General features: G+C 40.2%; 1 protein-coding gene across 3 annotated transcripts in view; it reads right to left on the bottom strand.

Moving 5' to 3' along the window:
• The window catches only part of mtmr7b (myotubularin related protein 7b), a 116,214-nt gene that overhangs the window by 50,457 nt on the left and 40,226 nt on the right, over window positions 1–25,531 (bottom strand). For all 3 annotated transcript variants that reach the window (XM_063043049.1, XM_063043046.1, XM_063043048.1), the window contains 5 exons: window positions 24,965–25,127; window positions 21,449–21,606; window positions 20,151–20,279; window positions 19,097–19,231; window positions 3,401–3,533 (listed from right to left, as the gene is read on the bottom strand). In XM_063043049.1, coding sequence (XP_062899119.1) covers window positions 3,401–3,533; window positions 19,097–19,231; window positions 20,151–20,279; window positions 21,449–21,502 — 451 coding nt within the window. In that variant the 5' untranslated portion in view covers window positions 21,503–21,606; window positions 24,965–25,127. The remainder of the gene's footprint in view (window positions 1–3,400; window positions 3,534–19,096; window positions 19,232–20,150; window positions 20,280–21,448; window positions 21,607–24,964; window positions 25,128–25,531) is intronic.

The raw sequence follows: 25,531 nt of genomic DNA, 5'->3' as shown, positions 1-25,531 counted from the left end.
AGGTGCAGTCGACGTTTCAGGCCGAGACCCTTCGTCAGGACTAACTGAAGGAAGAGTGAGTAAGGGATTTGAAAGCTGGAGGGGGAGGGGGAGATGCAAAATGATAGGAGAAGACAGGAGGGGGAGGGATAGAGCCGAGAGCTGGACAGGTGATAGGCAAAAGGGGATACGAGAGGATCATGGGACAGGAGGTCCGGGAAGAAAGACGGGGGGGGGGTGACCCAGAGGATGGGCAAGAGGTATATTCAGAGGGACAGAGGGAGAAAAAGGAGAGTGAGAGAAAGAATGTGTGCATAAAAATGAGTAACAGATGGGGTACGAGGGGGAGGTGGGGCCTAGCGGAAGTTAGAGAAGTCAATGTTCATGCCATCAAGTTGGAGGCTACCCAGACGGAATATAAGGTGTTGTTCCTCCAACCTGAGTGTGGCTTCATCTTTACAGTAGAGGAGGCCGTGGATAGACATGTCAGAATGGGAATGGGATGTGGAATTAAAATGTGTGGCCACTGGGAGATCCTGCTTTCTCTGGCAGACAGAGCGTAGGTGTTCAGCAAAGCGGTCTCCCAGTCTCTTACTATCTCTTCTTTCAGGTAGTCCTGACGAAGGGTCTCGGCCTGAAACGTCGACTGCACCTCTTCCTATAGATGCTGCTTGGCCTGCTGCGTTCACCAGCAACTTTGATGTATGTCGTTTATATAAGAGAAATCCATATACAAGCTTTTGCACATCCCCTTTCACACAGAAATACAGGTAAAAAGGATGGAACCAACCCAAAGCACTTTTTGTTTTTTATAAAGAGTCTTATCAGTTGTACATGATCATGAAATCAAGCAAACATAATACTTTGATCATTAAAATGAAGGAACAGAATCAAATGGGATGTGCACCAACAGTTGAAATTATAAGCATTTTGCCACATATGCTGTCCTACACTTTGATACAAAGTGAGAAAATCTATCTTAAGAGTCTCTAACATGACATCTCTAAATGCCCCTCATTTCACAAGTTGCATGTAAATGATCTCCACATTGCCCATATTAATACCATGTTCCTCCATCAAATGAGCAAGTGGTGGTCTGATGTCTTCTCCCACTTGGTCAAAAGGTTAGAGACCAGTCACAATGTTCATTTCACCATTCTCAAGCATCATTAACCAGCTGTACTACCAAGGGGCACTCCACAGAATCTCGTCGTCAAGCACCATTGTGAATAACTCTACAGCTCACACTACTTCTATGTAAAATGAGCCAAAATAAAAATTTGTTAAATATTACTGCAGTACTTGGAAGACCCTCCATCTCATTTCTTCTCTGCTATCCACTTCCTCCTTCTTCCTTCCCAAATGCTACATTTATTCAAGTTGACTTTAGGCTACAATGACATACAACTGAAAATTCTGGATTTTTAAATTCTGAGTTATTTACTCATAACTGTGTTTAAAAAAAAGCAATAGTTGTCTCTCCTTTACAAAAACTTTAATCAGCCAGGCCCTATTTAAAATGAATTAATAATTAAGTAAAATAAATCCTCGGGAACAAGATTTACAGACCTCAATTTCAGAAGAAACTTGGAATGAGATTTTTAAATTAGTTAATACTTCATCGCTATGTGCTCGTCATTCCCTCCTACAATTTAAGGTGGTTCACAGGGCTTATATGACCAAGGATAAATTATTTCGTTTTTATAGAGATATATCTCCCTATTGTGATAGGTGTAACAATGGAGAAGCTTCACTTATTCATATGTTTTGGACTTGCCCAAGTCCTGGAAAATATCAAACTTTTTCTGTACTCTTTAAAGTAAGTTTTAAGCCTAATCCTTTGACTGCCCTATTTGGTATTGTTGGAAGTAAAGATATCATTTTGAAGACACCTGATCTACACATTCTAGCTCTTATGGCTAGGAGGGTGCTTTTGTTTAAATGGAAGGATGCTGTTCCGCCTAATCATGCTCAGTGGTTACGGGATGTTATGACATGCCTAAATTTAGAAAAAATTCATTGTTCAATTTCTGAATCTAACCAAAATTTTCAAAGTTTGTGGGGACCATTTTTAAATTATTTTCATAATCTTTGACTTCTTGTTAAAGTACAGAAGTTGGTTAATAGTATATTTTATTATCTGACAAGTTTCTTTTTTCTTTTTTTCCCCCAAACAGCTTTGGCTTTGGTAGTGAGTGTAGATCTTTTTTTTTCCTTAATAAAATGTTTATATTCTAATAAACGAACTAATCTAATCCATATGAATATAGAGTAAGGAGTTCATTAATGTGATTCAATATACTGTATCTGGTATTATATTTTGTCTTTTGTTTTATAATATGTATTCTCTTGAACGCTGTATTCTTCTATATATAGAAATCAAAATAAAAATATTGAAAAAGAAATAAAGTAAATAAAATTGAACTTTACTTCAATTTTCATAATCTGCTTTCTTTGAAATGAAATAACTGAAAAAGTATCAGCATAAAGCACACATAATGCACTCTGTAGGGTCTGGCAGTCTACTGCCTTGCAGCTTCCGATGATTCAGCCAGACAAGTCATTCTCCCTGGTGCTCCTGTAGAAAATTGTTAGATTGGGGTAGGGGAGTCTTACACACCTCAGCCTCCTCAGAAACTGTAGATGTAGCTGTGCTTTCAGGGCTAATGAGGTGGTGTTTGCGAGTCCAGGTTAGACTGTCTGTTAGGAGCACCAAGGAACTTTGTGCTCTTCACTCTCTCCACAGCAGAGCCATTGTTGTGCAATGGACAGTGGTTGACACGTGCCTTCCTGAAGTCCACAATAATCTCTTTTGTCTTGTCCATGCTGAGACCCAGGTTCTTGTTCTCACACCATTTGATGAGCCTCTCTATCTGCTCTCTGTATGACAACTTATCGATGTTGCTGATGAGGCCTACCACTGTTGTATCATCAACCAACTTGATGATGTTGTTTGAGCTGAACCTGGCAGTGCAGTCGTGAGTCAACAGCGTGAATAGCAGTGAGCTGAGCACACAGGCCTGGGGGGCACCAGTGCTCAGCAGAATGGAGCTTGAGATGTTACTGCCAACTCAAGACTGACTGGGGTCTTTCTGACAAGTAGTCCAAGATCCAGTTACAGAGAGGGGCATTGAGTCCCAGCGAGGACAGTTAACCCACCACCCTCTGAAGGATGATCACCATCCAGAGCCTAGGGCGCCATGTCCAGATTCCTTCTCACCAATCCTCTCTGCTGAGCTTAACTACACTGGACATAGACCATTAATTACATTTGGGACATCAAGAAAGATGGCTAAATTCATAGTAATTAAACCATTTACCTATTGAAAATTAGATTCAACATTAAGACAGAAAATGTCACAGTCACGTCAACAGAACTTTATAAATCAAATGTGCATTCATGCCTCGAACAATGACTTACCATCCAGTAGTTTTTGTAGACTGCTTCTCATCACGTGAATGTTTTCTATTCCTATGAAATGGAACTTGATGTTGGAATAGTTGTCTTCATTTTCATACCCTTTTCCTGCTGCTCGGTTTGCCATTGCATTTAACTGGGGAAAAAGTGAGTGAGAACATTAAGACAGCCTCAAGACAAATCACTGAGAATTGTATTTTGCACTTGCTACTTGTTAATCCTCACATCAAAAGTAGCATCCTACAATTTTTTTCTCAATAGTCTTATTGCTCTCATGATTCTTTGTTATTTGAGTTCAATTCCATTCCTAATTACATTCAACTAATCAAATTAACTCAATTGTAAGTAGATGTATTTTAAGATTACTTTATTTTTAAATCAAAAGGATAACCATGTCAGAAAATTCAAGATTAATTCAGAGAACGGGACAAGACAATGTTCAGGTAACCCTTCTCTAAGGTCGCAGATGACTTGCTTCATCCGAGTTCTGAGGGTCGGCCAGTGATTGAACACTTCTAATGCAGAACCTGGACATTCTGCCAAGGGTGAGGTAGGTGGTTATGAAGGGATGTTAGGGTAGTTGGAGACACCCTGTATGTCATTCACCACATGCACTCATCTTCCACACGCCTCAGTCATAAAGGTTCAGCAGCATAGGATCATAAAGTACTACTGCCCATTAAGAGGCCCTTCAGCCCATCTAGTCCATGACAACTCAGACTTGTCCCATCTATCCCTCCAAACACTTCCCATCAATATACCTATTCAAACTTCTCCCAAGTGTTATAACTGAACCTATATCTACCTTTTCCAATGGTAGCTCATTCCACATTCCATGAGTGAAGAAAATTCACTTAAATATTTCACCTTTCACCCTAAACCAATGACTTCTGGTTCTAGTCTCACTCAATCTTAGAGGGGGGCAGGTGATCCTGCATGCATCCCAGATAACACACACAAAATGCTGGAGGATCCCCACCGGCCAGGTAGCACCAATGGAAAAAAGAACAGTCGGTGTTTCGGGACAAGACCCTTCGGCAGACTGGAGAAAAAAAGATGAAGAGTAGAAGGAGGAAAAAAAAAAGGTGAGTAGTTTTGCTGCTTGGATTTCCAGCATCTGCAGACTTTCTCTTGTTTGTGAATGCATCCCTGATGATCCTTCTTCAGTTGACAATCATGACTATAGATACCGACAAGGTGGTGAAAACGTTACACTTCCTCCAGGAAACTTTAAGAACGTTCTTGAGCATCTTCACCGCTTTTTGTGAAATCTCCTGCGACGACAGGTCTCAGTGCATTATTTGTATCGAAATCTGATGTCAAACAATATGTCCCTTCCACCAGAGCTGGTTGAGTCCAATCAAAGCCTTGGTACTGATGCCACTGGTGTGGGAGAGATCCTGACCTGTCCGTGGATAGGTCAGCACTGCAAATTGATGGTCAACATTTTGGGTCAAGATCCCGTATAAAAGAGTGTAGCAGGGAAACAGACAATAGAAAGAGGTAAGGTGGAGGGGTGAGACAGGGGCTGGCAGGTGATAGTTGGAACCAGGTGAGACAGGTAATGAAACCTGATGTAAGAGATGGGGGATACAAGAGGCAGAGTAGGAAGACAGTGTCTGGTGTGTGATAGGTAGAGACAGGAAAAGACAGAGGAAGGAAAAGGAGCAGTAGAGCCAGATAGTGGGATAAGGTGGTGGAGGTAGAAACCGCCACCTAGACACTGATAAGTGAAGAACATCACCTCTACAACATCCCTCTTGATCCTAAAGACGGTTATAACTAAGGAACCCAAGATTTCATTTGGTACGTATTTAATACTTCAGTAATATTTGACTCGATGGCACGCAATAATACTTGAGTAATCCTGTAAATATGGTGTTGATTAAGCTTTCTTGTTCGTTTAAATAATTCACTGCAGGTTATATATAAAAATACCTGAATTGCATATGTCATCATGCTACCATATGATATGTTCGTGAGAAAACACAAATTTTGACTCACATTTCAGACTTCCTTTGAATTCCTTTAATGTTTTTATGTTACAAAACATAACAGTGGCAATGAGGTGTTTTTGATGGCTACCAACCTTTTGAAGCACAGTGAGAAATGTGATTTTAAAAAAGTGCAACAAGGAATGTCCAGTAAAAATAAAAAAGTGCATCCCATCACATGCACAGACTGTCAAGTTTTTTTTTAAAAAAGGTAGAAAACAAAAGAATTCACAGATACATAAAGAGTGAGTACTGAGTGATATTAATCATAAATTAAAAGCAGAAATGACTGGCTACATCAGAAATATTAGTACTTTTAATTACATGACGTGGCTGACAAAGGAAATTAGGAACAATATCAATTCCAAAGAAGAAGCATACAAATTAGCCAGAAAAAGTGGCTCACCTGAGGACTGGGAGAAGTGCAGAGTTCAGCAGAGGAGGACAAAGGGCTTAATTAGGAAGGGGAAAAAAAAGATTATGAGAGGAAACTGGCAGGGAACATAAAAACTGACTGTAAAAGCTTTTATAGATATGTGAAAAGAAAAAGATTGGTTAAGACAAATGCAGGTCCCCTACAGACAGAAACAGGTGAATTGATTAGGGGGAGCAAGGACATGGCAGACCAATTGAATAATTACTTTGGTTCTGTCTTCACTAAGGAGGACATAAATAATCTTCCAGAAATAGTAGGGGACAGAGGGTCCAGTGAGATGGAGGAACTGAGGGAAATACATGTTAGTAGGGAAGTGGTGTTAGGCAAATTGAAGGGATTAAGGGCGGATAAATCCCCAGGGCCAGATGGTCTGCATCCCAGAGTGCTTAAGGAAGTAGCCCAAGAAATAGTGGATGCATTAGTGATAATTTTTCAAGTAGATTCTGGACTAGTTCCTGAGGATTGGAGGGTGGCTAATGTAACCCCACTTTTTAAAAAAGAAGGGAGAGAGAAACCAGGGAATTATAGACCGGTTAGCCTAACGTCGGTGGTGGGGAAACTGCTATAGTCAGTTATCAAAGATGTGATGACAGCACATTTGGAAAGCGGTGAAATCATCGGACAAAGTCAGCATGGATTTGTGAAAGGAAAATCATGTCTGACAAATCTCATAGAATTTTTTGAGGATGTAACTAATAGAGTGGATGGGGAGAACCAGTGGATGTGGTATATTTGGATTTTCAAAAGGCTTTTGACAAGGTCCCACACAGGAGATTAGTGTGCAAACTTAACGCACACGGTATTGGGAGTAAGGTATTGATGTGGATAGAGAATTGGTTGGCAGACACGAAGCAAAGAGTGGGAATAAACGGGACCTTTTCAGAATGGCAGGCAGTGACTAGTGGGGTACCGCAAGGCTCAGTGCTGGGACCCCAGTTGTTTACAATATATATTAATGACTTAGATGAGGGAATTAAATGCAGCATCTCCAAGTTTGCGGATGACACGAAGCTGGGCGGCAGTGTTAGCTGTGAGGAGGATGCTAAGAGGATGCAGGGTGACTTGGATAGGTTAGGTGAGTGGGCAAATTCGTGGCATATGCAACTTAATGTGGATAAATGTGAAGTTATCCACTTTGGTGGCAAAAACAGGAAAACATTATTATCTGAACGGTGGCCAATTAGGAAAAGGGGAGGTGCAACGAGACCTGGGTGTCATTATACACCAGTCATTGAAAGTGGGCATGCAGGTACAGCAGGCGGTGAAAAAGGCGAATGGTATGCTGGCATTTATAGCAAGAGGATTCGAGTACAGGAGCAGGGAGGTACTACTGCAGTTGTACAAGGCCTTGGTGAGACCACACCTGGAGTATTGTGTGCAGTTTTGGTCCCCTAATCTGAGGAAAGACATCCTTGCCATAGAGGGAGTAGAAAGAAGGTTCACCAGATTGATTCCTGGGATGGCAGGACTTTCATATGATGAAAGACTGGATGAACTAGGCTTATACTCGTTGGAATTTAGAAGATTGAGGGGGGATCTGATTGAAACGTATAAAATCCTAAAGGGATTGGACAGGCTAGATGCAGGAAGATTGTTCCCGATGTTGGGGAAGTTCAGAACGAGGGGTCACAGTTTGAGGATAAAGGAGAAGCCTTTTAGGACCGAGATTAGGAAAAACTTCTTCACACAGAGAGTGGTGAATCTGTGGAATTCTCTGCCACAGGAAACAGTTGAGGCCAGTTCATTGGCTATATTTAACAGGAAGTTAGATATGGCCTTGTAGCTAAAGGGATCAGGGGGTATGGAGGGAAGGCTGGTACAGGGTTCTGAGTTGGATGATCAGCCATGATCATACTGAATGGCGGTGCAGGCTCGAAGGGCCGAATGGCCTACTCCTGCACCTATTTTCTATGTTTCTATGTTTCTATGAATAACTAGATTTTATATACTAAGAAAATTGAACAGTATTTTGAAGCAAATGAAATAACCAATGAGAAACAACTACTAATATTGCTGAGTGCATTCATTTAAATACATACAGTTTGCTTCAAAGTTTGACTGTTTCAACCAAACCAACAGGAATGAACTGTGCTGATATTGTCAAAGTAATGCAGGAACATTTAGAACCAAAACTATCGTTGATTGCAGAACACTTTAGGTCTCAAAAGCAGAATCTAAAAGGGGAGTCCATTTCAGCATACATGGCTGAATTGAAGAGGTTGTCTGAATATTGTCAGTTCAGTGATAGGCTTAATGAACACTCTGAGATCATTTAGTTTGCAGAATCTTATAAGAAAGCTTTCAAAAATGGCTCCTGTCTGAAGCACAACTTATATTTAAGAGCAGTTAAAATAGCTGTATCAATGGAAACAGCAGACAGTGACGCAATTGAGTTGTAGTCAGGAATGAAAATGAGCATAAACAAAATTGCAACATCCGAACAGAAACCGGCCTGCGAAAACAATACGTGTTATCGTTGTGGCAGGGGCTCACATACACCAGACCAATGCAGATTTAAAGGTGAAATTATAGAAAATGCAGCAAATTAGAACCCATACAAAGAGTATGTTGGGCAGACAAAAATAAATGAACTGCACAGTGAAGAGAAAAAGATTAAAAAGTCAAGTTGAAGTTTTAAAAAGAGCACGAATCTACATGCTGTTGATGAAAAATCTGATAATGTTGAGAGTGACACAGGACAATGTATCTTTGAGATTTACAATGTGAAAACTAGCAATAGATAAGCAATGTGGCTTACACCAGAAGTTAATGGCAAATTAATTAAAATGAAATTAGACACTGGTTCGGCTGTTTCATTCATTCCACAAAATGAGTTTGAATGGCATTTCAAAGATACTAAACTGAAGCCTGCAGATATCCAACTAAGAACTTACAGTAGAAAGAAGATGCCCCCTGTGGGAATGACATTCGTAACAGTGAAATACAACAACCAACAAGCCACATTGAGCTTGTATAAGGTTAAAACAGAAGACCAGCAATGTGGGGACATGATTGGCTGAGACAACTTCAACTTGACTGAAGATTCATCCAAAACTTGCATGCCACATCCCTTCAAAGAAGCCACCTGAAAGTGAATTAAAAAGGTGATGGATGTTGCCAAAACTATTTCCATGCTGTACACCATAACCACGGCAAAACAGAGGGCAAACAAGTGTTATGCCAGCCTCTGTGCCTCTGGTTGGAAAGCACATTGGACCAAGGAAGGACCATGCTGTTCAGAGGAAACGTGAAAGTAACAAAAACAGTGGTCCGACTACAGCAGTTTTTGTAGGCAACATACTCTATCTGAGAAAGCTCTTGATATGTTAATCAGAAAGTTATTTGCAAAATATGGCTAGAAGAGAGTTCAAGAAACTTCAGAAAAGTTGCTAGCATTTGGCTTTGTGAGTATAAAGAACCAGAATCTGCTCTGCGTGCAATATTGATTATTGCATGAAATTCAAGTGGGAGACAAAAAGCCGCTTATAAAAGTAGATACAAAGACCAAAGCCCAGCTGGATCAAAGGAGTCAATGAAGGTATGAAAACAGAGGATTCAACAGATGATGTTGTGGATGAGGAAACATCAGATTGTAAAGGGATCAATAGAAAGATTAATAAGCAAATACTCCAGTGAACTAAATACTCCTTTCTAAGATCAAGATGCACAAACTGGAAGAAAAAGAAAGATGGCTACTGCTATCAGAACCACTTCCTGCAGTCTCAGAATCAACTCCTACAATCATCATGGGGGAGGCCCCAGAACCAGAGATTGTTTCACTGCCACAAGTCTCACCCACAGTTCTGTCAGAAAATAAGTTATCCTACAAGAGTAAGAAATCCTCCATAGTGATTGAATCTTTAGGACTGAATGAGGCAATTTACTATGCTGTAGATGTCTGTATACTAGTTGTATTATATAATATACAGTGTATACAGTTGAGATGTATTCTGTACAGAGTTGGAGTTTACAGCTAAGCAGGGAGGAGTGTTGCGTATTTATTATTTCAGTAATATTTAAGTAATCTTGTAATTGTGTTGTTGATTAAGCATTCTTGTTCGTTTAAATACTTCACTATGTAAAAACACATGAATTGCAGTTGTCATCACACTACCACATGATATATGCATGCCTCTCTTATAGAAAACACAAACAGACTCATATTTCAGACTTGTGTTTTCCTTTGAATTAGCTTAATGGTTTGAAGTTAGAAAACATAACACCATTCGTCATCTTCTGCAGATGAGGAAGATGAGGTCATTGTGCAACCTGAGTAAATAACTTAACAGCCAATATACAGGTAAACCAATTGTCTCAATTGCATCAAGTAGTTAAAGCATGTGAGAGCAGCTGGGATAATGCCAGACTTACATACCAAAGCTTGGGGCAATTTTGCGAAGGAAATAGATCTTCGATATGAGCTATTGAACTGGTTTCCTGCTACAGTCCCCCGCTTAGCAATTAGTTCCAATGCATTCAGTTGGACAGAATGTGCAGAAGGCATATAATATAGAGCTTTGACAGAGCCCAATCTGGACATCGGAAGTCTGCAGAGTAGGGGATTTCAATCAGGTCCACTGCCCGAGGATAAAAGGCAGCAGAGGGTCGCAGCAGCATAACAGAGCTCTCATCAGTGACCAATCAGCGTTTGGGATTGATTAGTAACAGCCAATTAAAGGAAGGCGGGGCAAGCACCATGGCCGTCGTCACAGCAGCCATCATCTGAGTGGGCAGAGTCAGAGTGGTGATCTTAAGGCTTTAGCTCTTCAAGGCTTCAGAGAAGAGAGGCTTCACTCAGAGAAAACAAAGGAAAGAAAAGTTTTTTCCTTTTCTTTTTTATATCTGCTCAGCAAAGACAGTAGAGATTCCAGGCAGGATAGTGAAATACTCCTCTTGTGAGATGTGGGAAGGCAGGGAGACCTCCAGTAACCCAGGCGACTACAACCGTAATAAGTGCATCCAGCTGCAGCGTCTAACAAACCACATTAAGTAGTTGGAGCTGGAACTGGATGAACTCTGGATCATCCAAGAAGCTGAAGGGTGACAGATAGGACATGCAGAGAGATAGTTACACCCAAGGGGTAGAACACAGGGAATGGGGACAAGAATCCAGTGCAAAGTACTCCTGTGGTCATCCTCCACACCAACAGGTATTATCACTTTGGATACTGGGATACTGTTGCAGGGGGGTTGACCCAACAGAGGAAAGTCACAGTGGTCAGGTCTCTGGCACTGGGTCTGCCTCTGTGACTCAGAAGGGAAGGGGGGGAGGGCAGAAGAGGCACACTGTGGTGATAGGGGATTCATTAGTTATGGGAACAGACAGGAGGTTCTGAGGGCGAGAACGAGATTCCCAGATGATATGTTGCCTCCTGGGTGCCAGGGTTCAGGATATCTCAGATTGAGTCCTGAGCATTCTGAGGTGGTAAGGTGAACAGTCAGAAGTCATGGTCCATGTAGGTACCAGTGACATGGGTAGGATGAGGGAGTTCAGGGAGTGATTTCAGGGTTGCTACTGTGCCATGTGCGAGTGAAGCCGAAATTAGAAAGGTTATAGCTAAGGAGTTGGTGTAGGAGGGAGGGCCCAAGATTTTTGGATCATATTCCAGAGAATATGAGACCTGTACAGAAGGGATGGTTTGCACCTGAACTGGACGAGGACGAATATCCTAGCAGGAAAGTTTGTTAATGCTGAACGGTGGGGTTTAAACTAGTTGCAGGGGATGAGAACCAGGGTACCTGAACAGTTAGTGGAGAGTCTGTGGAGGCAGATGTTGTTAAGACCTCAGACAAAGTTAGGAATCCTCTAACTCGTGTCCAGAGCTGCATGTATTTCAATACAAGAACAATCGTAGAAAAGGAGGGTGATAGTGCTGAAGGTGAGGTAGCTGGTTTACAAACGGAGGCACTGTAGTGAGGAGAGGCTGTTGATAGGGCAAAATTGTGATCAACAGGATGAGTTGCGATGTAAAATACAGAAAACAATTGAAAAGGATGAACACAGGACTGAAGGTGTTGTACCTGAATGCGCACCATATACGGAATAAGGTAGATGAACTTGCAGCACAGTTGCAGATTGGCAGGTATGATGTTGTAGTAAACACTGAACCATGGCTGATGGAAGATTATAGCTCGGAGCTTAATGTCTAAAGATAGATTTTGTATTGCAAGGATAGGCGGGAAGGCAGAGGGGACAGCGTTACTCTTTTTGTAAAAAAAATGAAATCAAACCATTGGAAAGAGGTGCCATAGGTTCAGAAGGTGTTGAATCACTATGGATAGAGCTAAGGAACTGTAAAGGTAAAAAGACCCAAGGGGAAGTGTATACAAACAGTAGTAAGGATGTGGCCTACAAATTACAACAGGAGATAGAAAATGCATGCCAAAAGGGCAAAGTTATAATAGTCAAAATGGACTTCAATATGCAGGTAGATTGGGAAAATCAGGTTGGAGCTAGATTACAGGAGGTGGAATTTCTAGAACGCCTATGAGATGGCTTTTTAGAGCAGCTCGTGGCTGAGCCCACTTGGGGATTAGCTATTCTGGATCGGGTGTTGTGCAATGAACCAGAATTGATTAACCTTAAGCTCCCCAAAGAACCCTTAGGAACAGGTGATCATAATATGATCAAATTCACCCTGAAATTTGAGATGGAGAAATTAAAGTCAGATATATCAGTATTACAGTGGAATAAAGGGAATTACAGAGGCATGAGAGAGGAGCTGGCCAGAACTGATTGGAAAAGAACACCGGCAGGGATGACAGCAGAGCAGCAATGGCTGGAATTTCTAGAAGCAGTTCGGAAGGCACAGGTTATAAACATCACAAAAAGGAATAAGTATTCTAAAGGAAAGGTGACACAATCTTGGCTAACAAGAGAGGTCAAAACCAAAGAGGGCATATAATGGAGCAAAAATTAGTGGGAAGTTAGAGGATTGGGAAGCTTTTAAAAACCAGAAGCGGCAACTAAAAAAGTCATTAAGTTAAAGATGGAATCACACCGCTGGAAAACAATGCTGGAAAGGTAGTAATGGGGGACAAGGAGATGGCAGATGAACTTAGTATGCATTTTGCATCAGTCTTCACTGTGGAAGACATTAGCAGAAGGTGGAAGTGCCAAGTGTCAGGGGTGACGGGTCATGAAATGTGTGAAGGTACTATTACTAGAGAAAAGGCCCTTTGGAAACTGAAAGGTCTGAAAGTAGATAAGTCACCTGGACCAGATGGTTCTGAAAGAGGTGGTTGAAGAGATTGCAGAGGCATTAGTAATGATCGTTCAAGAATCACTTGATTCTGGAATGGTTCCAGAAGACTGGAAAATTGCAAATGTCACTTCATTCTTCAAGGAGGGAGAGATGCAGCAGAAAGGAAACTATAGGCCAGTTAGTCTGACCTCAGTGGTTGGGAAGATGTTGGAGTTGATTATTAAGGATGAGGTCTCAGGGTATTTGGAGACACATGATAAAATAGGCCATAGTCAGAATGGTTTCCTCAAGGGGAAATCTTGCCAGACAAATCCGTTGGAATTCTTTGAAGAAATAACAAGCAGGATAGACAAAGGAGAATTGGTTGATGTTGTGGACTTGGATTTTCAGAAGGCCTTCAACAAGGTGTCACATGAGGCTGCTTTACAAGCTATGAGCCCATGGTATAACAGGAAAGACACCAGCATGGATAAAGCAGTGGCTGATTGGCAGGAGGCCAAGAGTGGGAATAAAAGCAACCTTTTCTGGTTGACTGCCAGTAACTAGCGGTGTTCCACAGGGGTCTGTGTTGGACCGATTCCTTTAACATTACACTTCTTCATTCAGAGGGCCATGAGAACCAGCTGCCAGCACAAGTGGTGCAAGCCAGTTCGATTTCAAAGTTTAAGAGAAATTTGGAAAGGAACATGGATGGTTGAGGTATGGAGGGCTATGGTCCCAGTACAGGTCAATGGGAGTTGGTGGTTTAAATGGTTTGGCACAGACTAGATAGGCCAAAGGGCCTATTCTGTTCTGTATTTTTCTATGACTCTGAAGTCTTGTAGTTGGACTCTTGCTTGAACCTGCCTGAAATTAATGTCTCTCTGTTGGGCAAGACAAAGAATTATCTGAAACTGCAGTCAGGAACATGTATGAATTATTTAATAACAACAGCATTTGAAAAATTCCAAAGGAATGCATAAAAATATTTACTCAAAATTTATCTGGTGCAAATAAGCACACAGTTAATCCCAAAGCAACTCTTGCCTTTCTGCTTCAACTAACAACAAAAATATCTCTATTGCCATTGCTGTCTGAACTACTCATCACATTGTGCATTATTCTGAACTGTTCACGTGTCAGCGTTGGTTCATTCATAGCAGCTGTTAGGTCACAAAATTGTTAGTTCAAGCCCTATTCCAAGCTCAAAAATAATACATTAATAGAAAAATAGTGGCCACCATGTCAAAGGTGTTGTGTTTCAGATATAAACCAAACTTAGTGTACAGTCACCTTCTCACATGGACATGAAGGATCCTACTAGTATCTTCACAGCACCATCAGATCATTCATTGCTTCATGCTTTGCAAGAACTTTAATCATTTTAATTTCCTACATAAAAACAGTAACCACTTTCAAGTGTATTTTGTTGGCTGTGAAGTGCTTAGTTAAAACACCGGAATGTCAAACAAGCCACCTGAATGCAGGTTGTTTAGTTGCAATAATGCACCAAGATGCAGTTAGTCACAAATTATTTCAGCTGACACACTTACATTGGCATAAATAATTCACTATCAGTAGATCACATATGGGAATATGGATTCAATCCAAGTATCCAGTGTGGCAACAGCCAACCAGCTGAATAAATTTCCTCAACTTTATATCAGGTTTAGAAAGCTATGGCAGATTTCCCATGTGAAGGTAGGGGTTAAGTTTCAGACAGAAGTTGAACTTGGATGTGAGCTGTTGTACTGGCTAATAAATTCCAAATTACAATTTAGTTATCAGTGAATATGGGCCATGGTTTTCCATTCACATGCAGATTAATTAAATAATAATACTTAAGAGTCCTGCTGCCTAATTTTAAACTTTCAGATTGCTCAAAAGCAGCTTGAAAATATATATCTTCCATGTGCATATACTGAAACAATTTAGCAGAACAAAAGCAATCTTAGTTTTGAAACAAAAAAATTCGATCTAGCATGTTCTTAATTGACGACGATTGACACGTGGAAGGTTTAAATTAACTCAGGAGGTTGGAAATCTGTCAGCTGCTTCAGCAGGGAGAAAAGCAACATTAAATGAAGGTGCTCATTAGTCAATTAATCCACAAGACAGAGAGAAAATGAAGGCTGGGGAATGTTTGTTAGTGCTTAATTTTGACACCTTTAATGAAGTCTTGAAACTTCATTACTGAGGACACAAAGAGGCAAATGAGAGCACGACACTGAAATCTATTAAACGGCATATTATAAAGGATGGAGGAATAGCAACTGAATATTCTAGGTTATGGAAGGTGATTTTAAAAGCTGCGTGTATAACCATATTGGTTAAAGGAATAATTATAGCTCCAAGGAGGCATGATACCTTGGAGATGTCCACAAATCCACAGAGCAGGAGGAGCTAGGAAAGATGGCACCCGCAGTTTTTGCAGACCCAGGCGACTTCTTCCAGTTTGTCTACAAAACAGTTTATTTTTCTTCTCTTATGTCTTTTCTTTCTTTTCAAGGAGGCTGAGTTTCTGTCTAAGTCTGTGATCTACATATCAAATGACATTTCTTTGCAAGTGGTGGATTTTCACACAGGCTGGGTGGCCTAGCACTTTGCTATTTTCAGCAACGGCCGGGAAGACATGTGCCTTCAGGAAGCAGCCCCGTGGATGACCTTCCTCATCAATTTTACCGACTGAAACATCGGGACAGCAAGCGTTCCATGCCGCTGTCAGAAGGCGGCCCCCGTACTTGAGTGATCCCTCGCTCTGTCTCTTTTGATAGTGAGTGAGAGTCTGTCGGCCCTCAAGACAGGGGCCTTGGAGAAGCGACATGGAGGACTGTAACATCAGAACAGCAAGTTGCTGGTCTCCACTCTCAATGTTGCAGGAGCGACCTCTCTCTCCCGCGATGGAACGTGTGGTATATGAGTTACTGTCATCATCCCGTCAGTTTGAACCAATCTGGCCATTCTGTGACTTTTCTCATTTACACTCAGTTTTCACTCACAGAACTGCCACTCATTGGATTTTTTGTTTTTGTTTTTTTGTACTAATCTCTGTAAATTCTGGAGAATGTTGTGCATCAAAATGACACAAAGGTTGGGGGTGTTGTGGATAGTGTGGAGAGCTGCAGAAGTTACAGTGGGAGATAACAGAATGCAAAACTAGGCTGAGAAATGGCAGATGGAGTTCAACCTAGGTAAGTGCAAGGTGGTTCATTTTGGTAGGTCAAATATGATGGCAGAATATAGTATTAATGGTAAGACCCTTTGAAGTGTGGAGAATCAGAGGGATCTTTGGGTCCAAGTCCATAGGACACTTAAGGCTGCTGTGCAGGTTGACTCTGTGGTTAAGAAAGCATACAATGTATTGGCCTTCATCAACCATGGGACTGAGTCCATGAGCCGAGAGGTAACGTTAACAACTATATAGGACCCTGGTCAGACCCCACTTGGAGTACTATGCTCAGTTCTGTTCACCTCACTACAGGAAAGATGTGGAAACTATTGAAAGGGTGCAGAGGAGATTTACAAGGATACTGCCTGGATTGGGGAGCATGCCTTATGAGAATAGGTTGAGTGAACTTGGCCTTTTCTCCCTGGGGCAACAGAGGATAAGAGGTGACCTGATAGAGATGTATAAGATGATGAGAGGCATTGATCATGTGGATAGTCAGAGGCTTTTCCCCAGGACTGAAATAGCTAACATGAGAGGGCACATTTTTAAGGTGCTTGGAAGAAGGTACAAAGGAGATGTCAGGGGTCAGTTTTATTTTACACAGAGAGTGTTGAGTGCATGGAATGGGCTGCCGACGATAATGGTAGAGTTTTTTTAAGAGACTCCTGGATAGGTACATGGAGCTTAGAAAAATAGAGGGCTATGGGTAACCCTAAGTATTTTCTAAAGTAAGTACATGTTCGGCACAGCATTGTGGGCCAAAGGGCCTATATTATGCTATAGGTTCTCTATGTTTCTAAACTCCCAGGAGATGGGCAGTTTATGAGATACTTAAACCACCCTGTCTGGCACCAACAATCATTCCACAGTCAAAGTCATTCAGATCACATTTTTTCCTCATTCTGATGCTTGGCTTGAATAATAACTGAACCTCCTGACCACATCTGTGTGCTTTTATGCATTGAGCTGCTGCCACAAGATTGGCTTAGATATTTGCATTAAAAAGCAGCTGTACAGGTCAGCCTAATAAAGTGGCCACTGAGGGTATATCTTAACTCATTCTAAAGATGTGCAATATCATTTTAGTATAATTTTACTATAATTTCCTGTGGACTGGAGGGTGGCTAATGTTGTCCCTCTCTTCAAGAAGGGAGGAAGAGAGAAAACAGGGAACTATAGACTGGTTAGCCTGACGTTGGTGGCGGGAAAGACGCTGGAGTCAATTATAAAAGATGAAATTATGACACACCTGGATAGCAGTAACAGGATTGGTCCGAGTCAGCATGGATTTACGAAGGGGAAATCGTGCTTGACTAATCTTCTGGAATTTTTTTGAGGATGTAACTATGAAAATGGACAAGGGAGAGCCAGTGGATGTAGTGTACCTGGACTTTCAGAAAGCCTTTGATAAAGTCCCACATAGAAGATTAGTGGGCAAAATTAGGGCACATGGTATTGGGGGCAGAGTACTGACATGGATTGAAAATTGGCTGGCTGACAGAAAACAAAGAGTAGCGATTAATGGGTCCCTTTCAGAATGGCAGGCGGTGACCAGTGGGATACCGCAGGGTTCAGTGCTGGGACCGCAGCTGTTTACAATATGTATTAATGATTTAGATGAGGGAATTAAAAGTAACATTAGCAAATTTGCCGATGACACAAAGCTGGGTGGCAGTGTGAAATGTGAGGAGGATGTTATGAGAATGCAGGGTGACTTGGACAGGCTGGGTGAGTGGGCAGATGCAGTTTAATGTGGATAAGTGTGAGGTTATCCACATTGGTGGTAAGAACAGGAAGGCAGATTATTATCTAAATGGAGTCAAGTTAGGAAAAGGGGAAGTACAACGAGATCTAGGTGTTCTTGTACATCAGTCACTGAAAGCAAGCATGCAAGTACTGCAGGCAGTGAAGAAAGCTAATAGCATGCTGGCCTTCATAACAAGGGGAATTGAGTATAAGAGCAAAGAGGTCCTTCTGCAGCTGTACAGGGCCCTGGTGAGACCACACCTGGAGTACTGTGTGCAGTTTTGGTCTCCAAATTTGAGGAAGGACATTCTTGCTATTGAGGGAGTGCAGCGTAGGTTCACAAGGTTAATTCCTGGGATGGCGGGACTGTCATATGTCGAAAGATTGGAGTGACTGGGCTTGTATACTCTGGAATTTAGAAGGCTGAGAGGGGATCTTATTGAAACATATAAGATTATTAAGGGATTGGACACATTGCAGACAGGAAGCATGTTCCCGCTGATGGGTGAGTCCAGAACGAGAGGCCACAGTTTAAGAATTAGGGGTAGGCCATTTAGAACGGAATTGAGGAAAAACTTTTTCACCCAGAGAGTGGTGGATATATGGAGTGCGCTGCCCCAGAAGGCTGTGGAGGCCAAGTCTCTGGATGCTTTCAATAAGGAGATGGATAGAGCTCTTAAAGATAGTGGAATCAAAGGTTATGGGGATGAGGCAGGAGCTGGATACTGATAGTGGATGATCAGCCATGATCACAGTGGTGCTGGCTCGAAGGGCCGAATGGCCTACTCCTGCACCTATTGTCTATTGTCTATTAAATGGTCTCTCCTAGTTTCCCACAGGCTTGGTAATTAATTGCACCATCCATAGTGAATCTGAACCATATTTTCTTAGACACTTGTGGAAAGGAGCATGTAACAATGATCCACGTCTCCACACTCCTCCCCCGCGCCCCCCCCCCAGCCATTTGACCTTTTTTCCTTCACTTAGAAAACTGAATGTTGGCTGCAATCATCAATTCATTTTCAGTCAGAACTTCACAAGGGCCAAGGATCACATTTAAGTCTTCTGCGGTACGCAACCTCCTTACTCCACTAACCAGAAAAATAATAACAGGAAAATATTACACTGAACAGTTTATCTGAGTTTGCTACTAATGTAATAGCCGCTTACCTTTGGCCGGGTATCAACAACGTACAAGAAATCACTCCCTGGGTTTGACTTTCTGATGGCCTGAAGCATCTGTTCATCCTCAAGGCACCGAGCACTAAAACCTGATAAAGGCTGGCTGCTTCTACAAATAGCAGCCTAGACGAAGAAAAGAGCAGGAGCTTAAAGAAAGTATTTCATAAAATTCAAGATCCATCATCTTCTCCCAAGTTTCTACACAAATTTCTTTTTCTATACATCTCATCTGGACTGGCCAATTTAATTCTACTCTCCTGTTCTATCCCAGTACATACTTAGGACACAATAAATGATTAAATAATATTCTTTCTCAGAAAACAAATACCACAGCAGTGACCACTGCAAGTCTTTTGTTGGGTCCACCACATTAATGGCTGAAGGCCTGTTTCCACGCTCTGTCCCTCCGTGTCTCTGATTTACTGTTAAATCGCAAAATGAAGACATTTCTCCTATTATCTCCTGGTATCTCATGCATAACAATAACTAAGTTGATAACTCCTATTCCCTATCTTCCCAATTTGGGAAATAATTTTAATTATTAAATCTACAAAATTCAATATTCTATACCTACAGCTTTCCATCCTTTAAGTAATGCTCAGTAGCTCCTTGCATCTGCACTGAATAGCCTCCTTCTATGCTATAAATCAATATAGAAACTGAAGTTTCGTGCCTATCAATTTGATCTTAACTATATCGCTTATGCGTCTTTAATCTCCTTTCTGTAATGAGATACCCAAAGTTTTCACTGTGGCCTTAACATTACCTTGAAAGCCTTAAAAGGCTCTTTGCTTCTGCACTCTGCATTAATTTATAATATTCATAACTAAAGTATTAGCTTTCATTTTTGAAGCCCTAAATGTCTATGTTCAGCAATCACTTTAGCAGCCTGCACTGAATCTTATCAACGCCCATGAACCCCAAAAGTATTACTTTAAAACTACACTCATGTTTTACAACACAATTCAGAAATGCCTTCTAATGGTGAGAACAAGTTATTATTTGGACATTTTTTTATTAGACATTAAGAAACTATACATACATTGTTATCCTGGCAGAAGTAACAGAGAACAGGCAAGCGCCCTCTACTCCTGAATTTAGAGCTGCCAACTATGACTGGTGTAGAGGCCGATTTTGGCACATACAATTCAGCAGGATATGTATCACAAACCTGTTATGAGAAAACAGTTTCACAATGACCAGAAATAAAGTAGATGCTAGAAATATTACGACCTCTATACAAACGTATGAGAATTTAAAAAGACTGAAGATTAACTACCAGCTGTCCTCAATATTCTTATTTTTTAAATTTAAGCAAAATCCAATAAATAAGTTGCATTAACATTGAAATCATATCACTATATAAAATGCAAAACCCTCAGATTATAGTACAGTATATAGTTCATATTCAGAATATGGAAATACTTCCTGCACTTGAATCTTAGAAGCAATTTATACAATGTTCTGGAATCAATTGTTGGCAATTTATTTATTTTTTAAAAATATTTATACACCATAAAACATTGAACATGTATTCCCAGTACCACTGACAGAATCATTACCATTATTCTTCAGGCAGAAATATTTCTTTCAACATGAATTAGTGATTCTTCTGTTGCGCAGTATTAGCTGCCTCAGTCCACTGAGAATAGGGCTATAAACTGCAGTTATCATTTCTCACCCAATCCCTCCATTTTTACTCCCCAAGGAACTTTACCTTAAAAAAAACTCCTACCAGGCCACCAATTCAAATTCATTTACAGAAGTTCAAATACCAATGAACAAGAATTTTAGAACCACTGGTGAAAGCACTAAACAGCCAGTTGGTAAATGACAATCTCCCCAGAAAGGTACACTTTTGTGTGGCTTGTTTCATGGATCTCCCCAAAAAGGTACACTTTGGTCTGGGTTGTTTCATGGAAGGTTTTTGTGAGGTAGGAACATTTTTGTCCTCTTCTCCAAAAATTCTAACCTATTACTAGTTCACTTGATATCAAATTCCAGGTTCAATGCCATACTGGAAGCCCCAGAAATTGGTTCTTCACCTCTGCCAAACTTCCTCGTGTGATATGACTGGAAATGAGACAGTGCCCGCTTTCTAGCAATATTGAAATCAGGGTAGATCCTTTGAGTAGACTGGATTTCTCAGCAAGGAGTTCAATTGATCCCTTCATCTCTATCATCTCCAGGAAATTTCTGTTTTCATGGAAATGAAATTGTTGATCTTCTAACAGGACCAATGCTGTAATAGTTATTAAAATGTTTATCAGATCCAACTTGTGAAGAATCAACAAATTTCCTTATAAATTCAGGCACATAACTATTCAATTGGTAACTTACCCCATAATCTCTGTTAACATGAGAAACCTGCCATAAGTTATTAGGAAGTCCCATGCGATTATATTCAGCTTTGAGATCTGTCAGTTTCCACCCTCTTGCTCTCTCATCTTTTTCTTGCTTTGGATTAAATGAGAAGCAATATAGTTCTTCATACTTCACTGAAAATTGCGCAAAATAAGAAAAAAAGAATTATTTTTTAAAAACTTATCTAGACTCCTTCACTTGTACTTTTCCAATTCAATCACAAGCATTAATAAATCTTCAAGACTGTAACTAAAAATGTAAGCACACCCAAACATAATTGCAACAAATGGTGAACAAGTAGACAATATGTCTTCCCTTACTCAAAAGATCATCATATTTAAGACAAATTGTATTTATAAAAACATAAATTTACAGGGATAATCTATCAAACTCTGATTTATATTTCTGGATTTATTTTCTTACAATGTAGAAGACAACCCTTCAGCCCATCAATTCAACACTGACTCTCAAAGTGATAACATTAATCCCATTTTCCCACCTAAATTCCTGTAATCTATTCTTTCACAAATATCGACAGCTGATCAAAACAAAAATGTAAAGGCTTCCAAAGGAATTTTGTGATTCAGTTATATGAACCACAATGAAAAATATGCAGAACCAATAAGCCACATTCAATGCTTTTGTTATGAGACTTCATGATACATCACAAGAAATATTTTCAGTTTAAAGCAATTTTGTCTTTAAAATAAAAAATCCTCTGGGCAAAAATGATACAATATACTGTGCTGTATAGCATTAAATTAACTTACTACAGCAAAAATGTTAAAAGAAAAACAAGAATCTTCGATATCAGTCAGAATATAGATTAAGAACTGTGATAAACCATTGCAGAAAATGACTTGTGTTTTTGAGAGCACATTTAGATAACAATTAAACAGACATATAATCAAAACAACTGATAAGTAAACATGTAGCAATACTTCACATTTACCGTGAATTTTGTTCTATATTCACTGCTCCTCCAGTAACAGTGCAGTTTTTCCTATTATTATATGAATAAACCCTTTGATACTAAATTTAGTGCAAGGAGGATTGCAATATAATCAAATGAGTTACAAATACTGAATTCGTGGGATGGGGATGTGAAGATATCCAATATTTTAGACATTGGAATTGTTGTGTAACAGCCAATTTATCTATTGAGATAAAAATAAAGGTCACATTCTGGGACAATAATAACAAAGGTTTCAACTGCATCGTTAGCTTTTTCGTGGAATTACCTTTGGATTGTTCCTTGCAATGCAAAACACCACTTGCTCCCAAAGCATGTGACAACAATTTAAAGCAAGCACAAAATGCTTCTGGAACACACAGGAGTATCTCACAATGGTTAAAGCAATAACCCATTACTTCAATGCAGATTGATCAGTTAAAGGTTATATATCAATAAGCTGTATATTCCAGAAATAAAAATGCTAAATCTGGATGTACATGGGAGATCACAAAGAAGAAAATGGATCTTAACATTTTTAGTGGACCATTAATTGAATTGACTTTATTTCCTACATCCTTCACATACCTGAGGAGTAAAAATCTTTATGTTACGTCTCCATCTGAATGCGCAATATGCAATTTATAGTAATTTGTAATAAATAGCACGAACAACAGGACAGTCAATATAACATAGAAATACAGTTGTGGCAACATGAATTAATCAGTCTGATGGCCTGATGGAAGAAGCTGTCCTGGAGCCTGTTGGTCCTGGCTTTTAGGCTGCAGTACCGTTTCCCGGATGGTAGTAGCTGGAACAGTTTGTGGTTGGAGTGACTCGGGTCCCCAATGATCCTTTGGGCCCTTTTTTCACACCCGTTTTTGTAAATGTCTGGAATCATGGGAAGTTCACAACTACAGATGCGCTGGGTTGTCCGCACCACCCTCTGCAGAGTCCTGCAATTAAGGGAGGTACAGTTCCCATACCAGGCAGTGATGCAGCCAGTCAGGATGCTCTCAATTGTGCCCCTTTAGAAAGTTCTTAGGATTTGGGAGACCATACCAAACTTCCTCAACCTTCTGAGATGAAGGAGGCGCTGTTGTGCCTTTTTCACCACACAGCTGGTGTGTACAGGCCACGTGAGGTCCTCGGTGGTGTGGATGCCGAGGAACTTAAAGCCATCCACCCTCTCAACCCCAGATCGATTGATGTCAATAGGGGTTAGCCTGTCTCCATTCCTCCTGTAATCCACAACCTGCTCCTTTGTTTTTGTACCACTGAGGGAGAGGTTGTTTTCTTGACACCACTGTGTCAGAAAGATAACTTCGTCCCTGTAGGCCACCTCGTTATTGTTTGAGATTAGGCACTCCCTATGTATTTACATTGGAATTCTGGAAAAAGTCTCTCTTGGCTACACCATTCGAGAGAAAGGTCCTGACTCTTTTTAACCCAAATTAACTCACATTTTCCAATTTTCAAATGCCTGTCAACCCTGGATCAGAAAGACCAAGAAATCTATCCATTTCTGCAAGATTTCAAAGTATTCCACTTCGAGCACGCATCCTTCTGCTGAAATCTGCAGATGTGGTGGGATTCCTGGAAAATGATGTCATCCTCCCAGCCCCAGCTACTGTAGTCCTAGTGACCAATCATCAGTGGGGGAGATGCAAAAAGAAAGCATACAATTCGAACACTGGAATTTCATAAGAAACCAATAAAGCAGCTGATAGCTGTGGAATGAGCACTATATAATTTACCCCTCTGCCAAATCAGATCATTATAACTTTATACATTCACCTGTAATTTTCACTCAGTAAAGTCCGAGATAATTTTTGTGAATATATCCCAAACTATGCTCAGTCCATATCCTTGATAACACCACCAAATAATGCTCAAATTGGTAAAATGGAAAACAGAACACAAGTGAGAAGAACAAACAAGAGACAAGAGTGCTGAAAACATACCAGATATTTCTTCATCAGATATTAAAGCCAAAATTAAAACTCATTTAATCATTATCTCTTTACATTATTCAAAACCTCTAATGGGGAGCTCTTCAGTTTTTAAATACAGTATTTACTCATGCATTCAAAGACATCCAAAAACCTTTCGGTGAAAATAGATTCTATTAGAAAATATTCAAATATTGCTCCTGAAAAGAAAACATTGTTTCACACCAGTTCACTTTCAATTTAAAGAGAACCATTATGTACATTGAGGTTAAGATCAATTTATGAGCACAGTAATATGATCCATGATCCGATTAAAAGATCAAAGTGTACTGTAAAGCTTAACTACTATCCTGTGTTTTTTTGTAAACTGTGCATTAGATTTTCACCCTAATTACATCTCTACTTACAAGTATGCAGAACATTCCAGGTTAAAGTTTTATTTCCTTCACAGATGTTTTTCTAGGGTTTTAAGTTCTCCAGATTAAGTTCATTCACTATCTAAATTCAGGTCTTGATTAAATGCAAGAAAGCTTTGTTTTCGTTATCACTGGTCCTACTCAAAATATACTAATCAAGTAGAAAAATTACCTGGACGTGATAAACGAATTAATGAAATGTAAATATCATGGCAGTCTCTTTCTTGTGAAATGATAAACTGGATGACCTGGAAATTCTTGCAGCGAATAAGGAGTGGACACCCAGTTGCCGTTGTTGCTTGCTTTTCCACAGCGCATATTTGACTATGAAGTACCTGGTGGAAAATTCAAAAAGGAACACATAAGAGTTAAGTACAGCTTGAGTTTGCCATGACAAAAATAAAGTTACATTTTCATGTACTTTTATTACTGAGTGACTATTCCGTCCAACTTGGTGCAATGCAAAAACTTAAATTATTCTTGGTTCCATCATACATGTAGTGAAATCCAAAGAACAGACTGTTGCACATCAATATTCTCATCAATAAAAGAATGCTGGCAAATGGAATTAGCTAGGATGGAGCATCTTGTTTGTCATGAACCAGTTAAGCTGCCTATTTCCGTCCTCTATAACCCTGAATAATTTGAGTCATCTACCTCTGAACAGTTGCATCAATTACACCAGAGCATTTGATAAAGTGAGACACAGAGTTTATAAAAATTCCTTCAGCACTTGGAC

The sequence above is a fragment of the Mobula hypostoma genome, chromosome 3 (assembly GCF_963921235.1).
Source record: "Mobula hypostoma chromosome 3, sMobHyp1.1, whole genome shotgun sequence".
NCBI lineage: Eukaryota > Metazoa > Chordata > Chondrichthyes > Myliobatiformes > Myliobatidae > Mobula > Mobula hypostoma.
The sequence above is the reverse complement of the archived record's forward strand: the minus strand, read 5'-3'. Positions and strand labels throughout refer to the sequence as shown.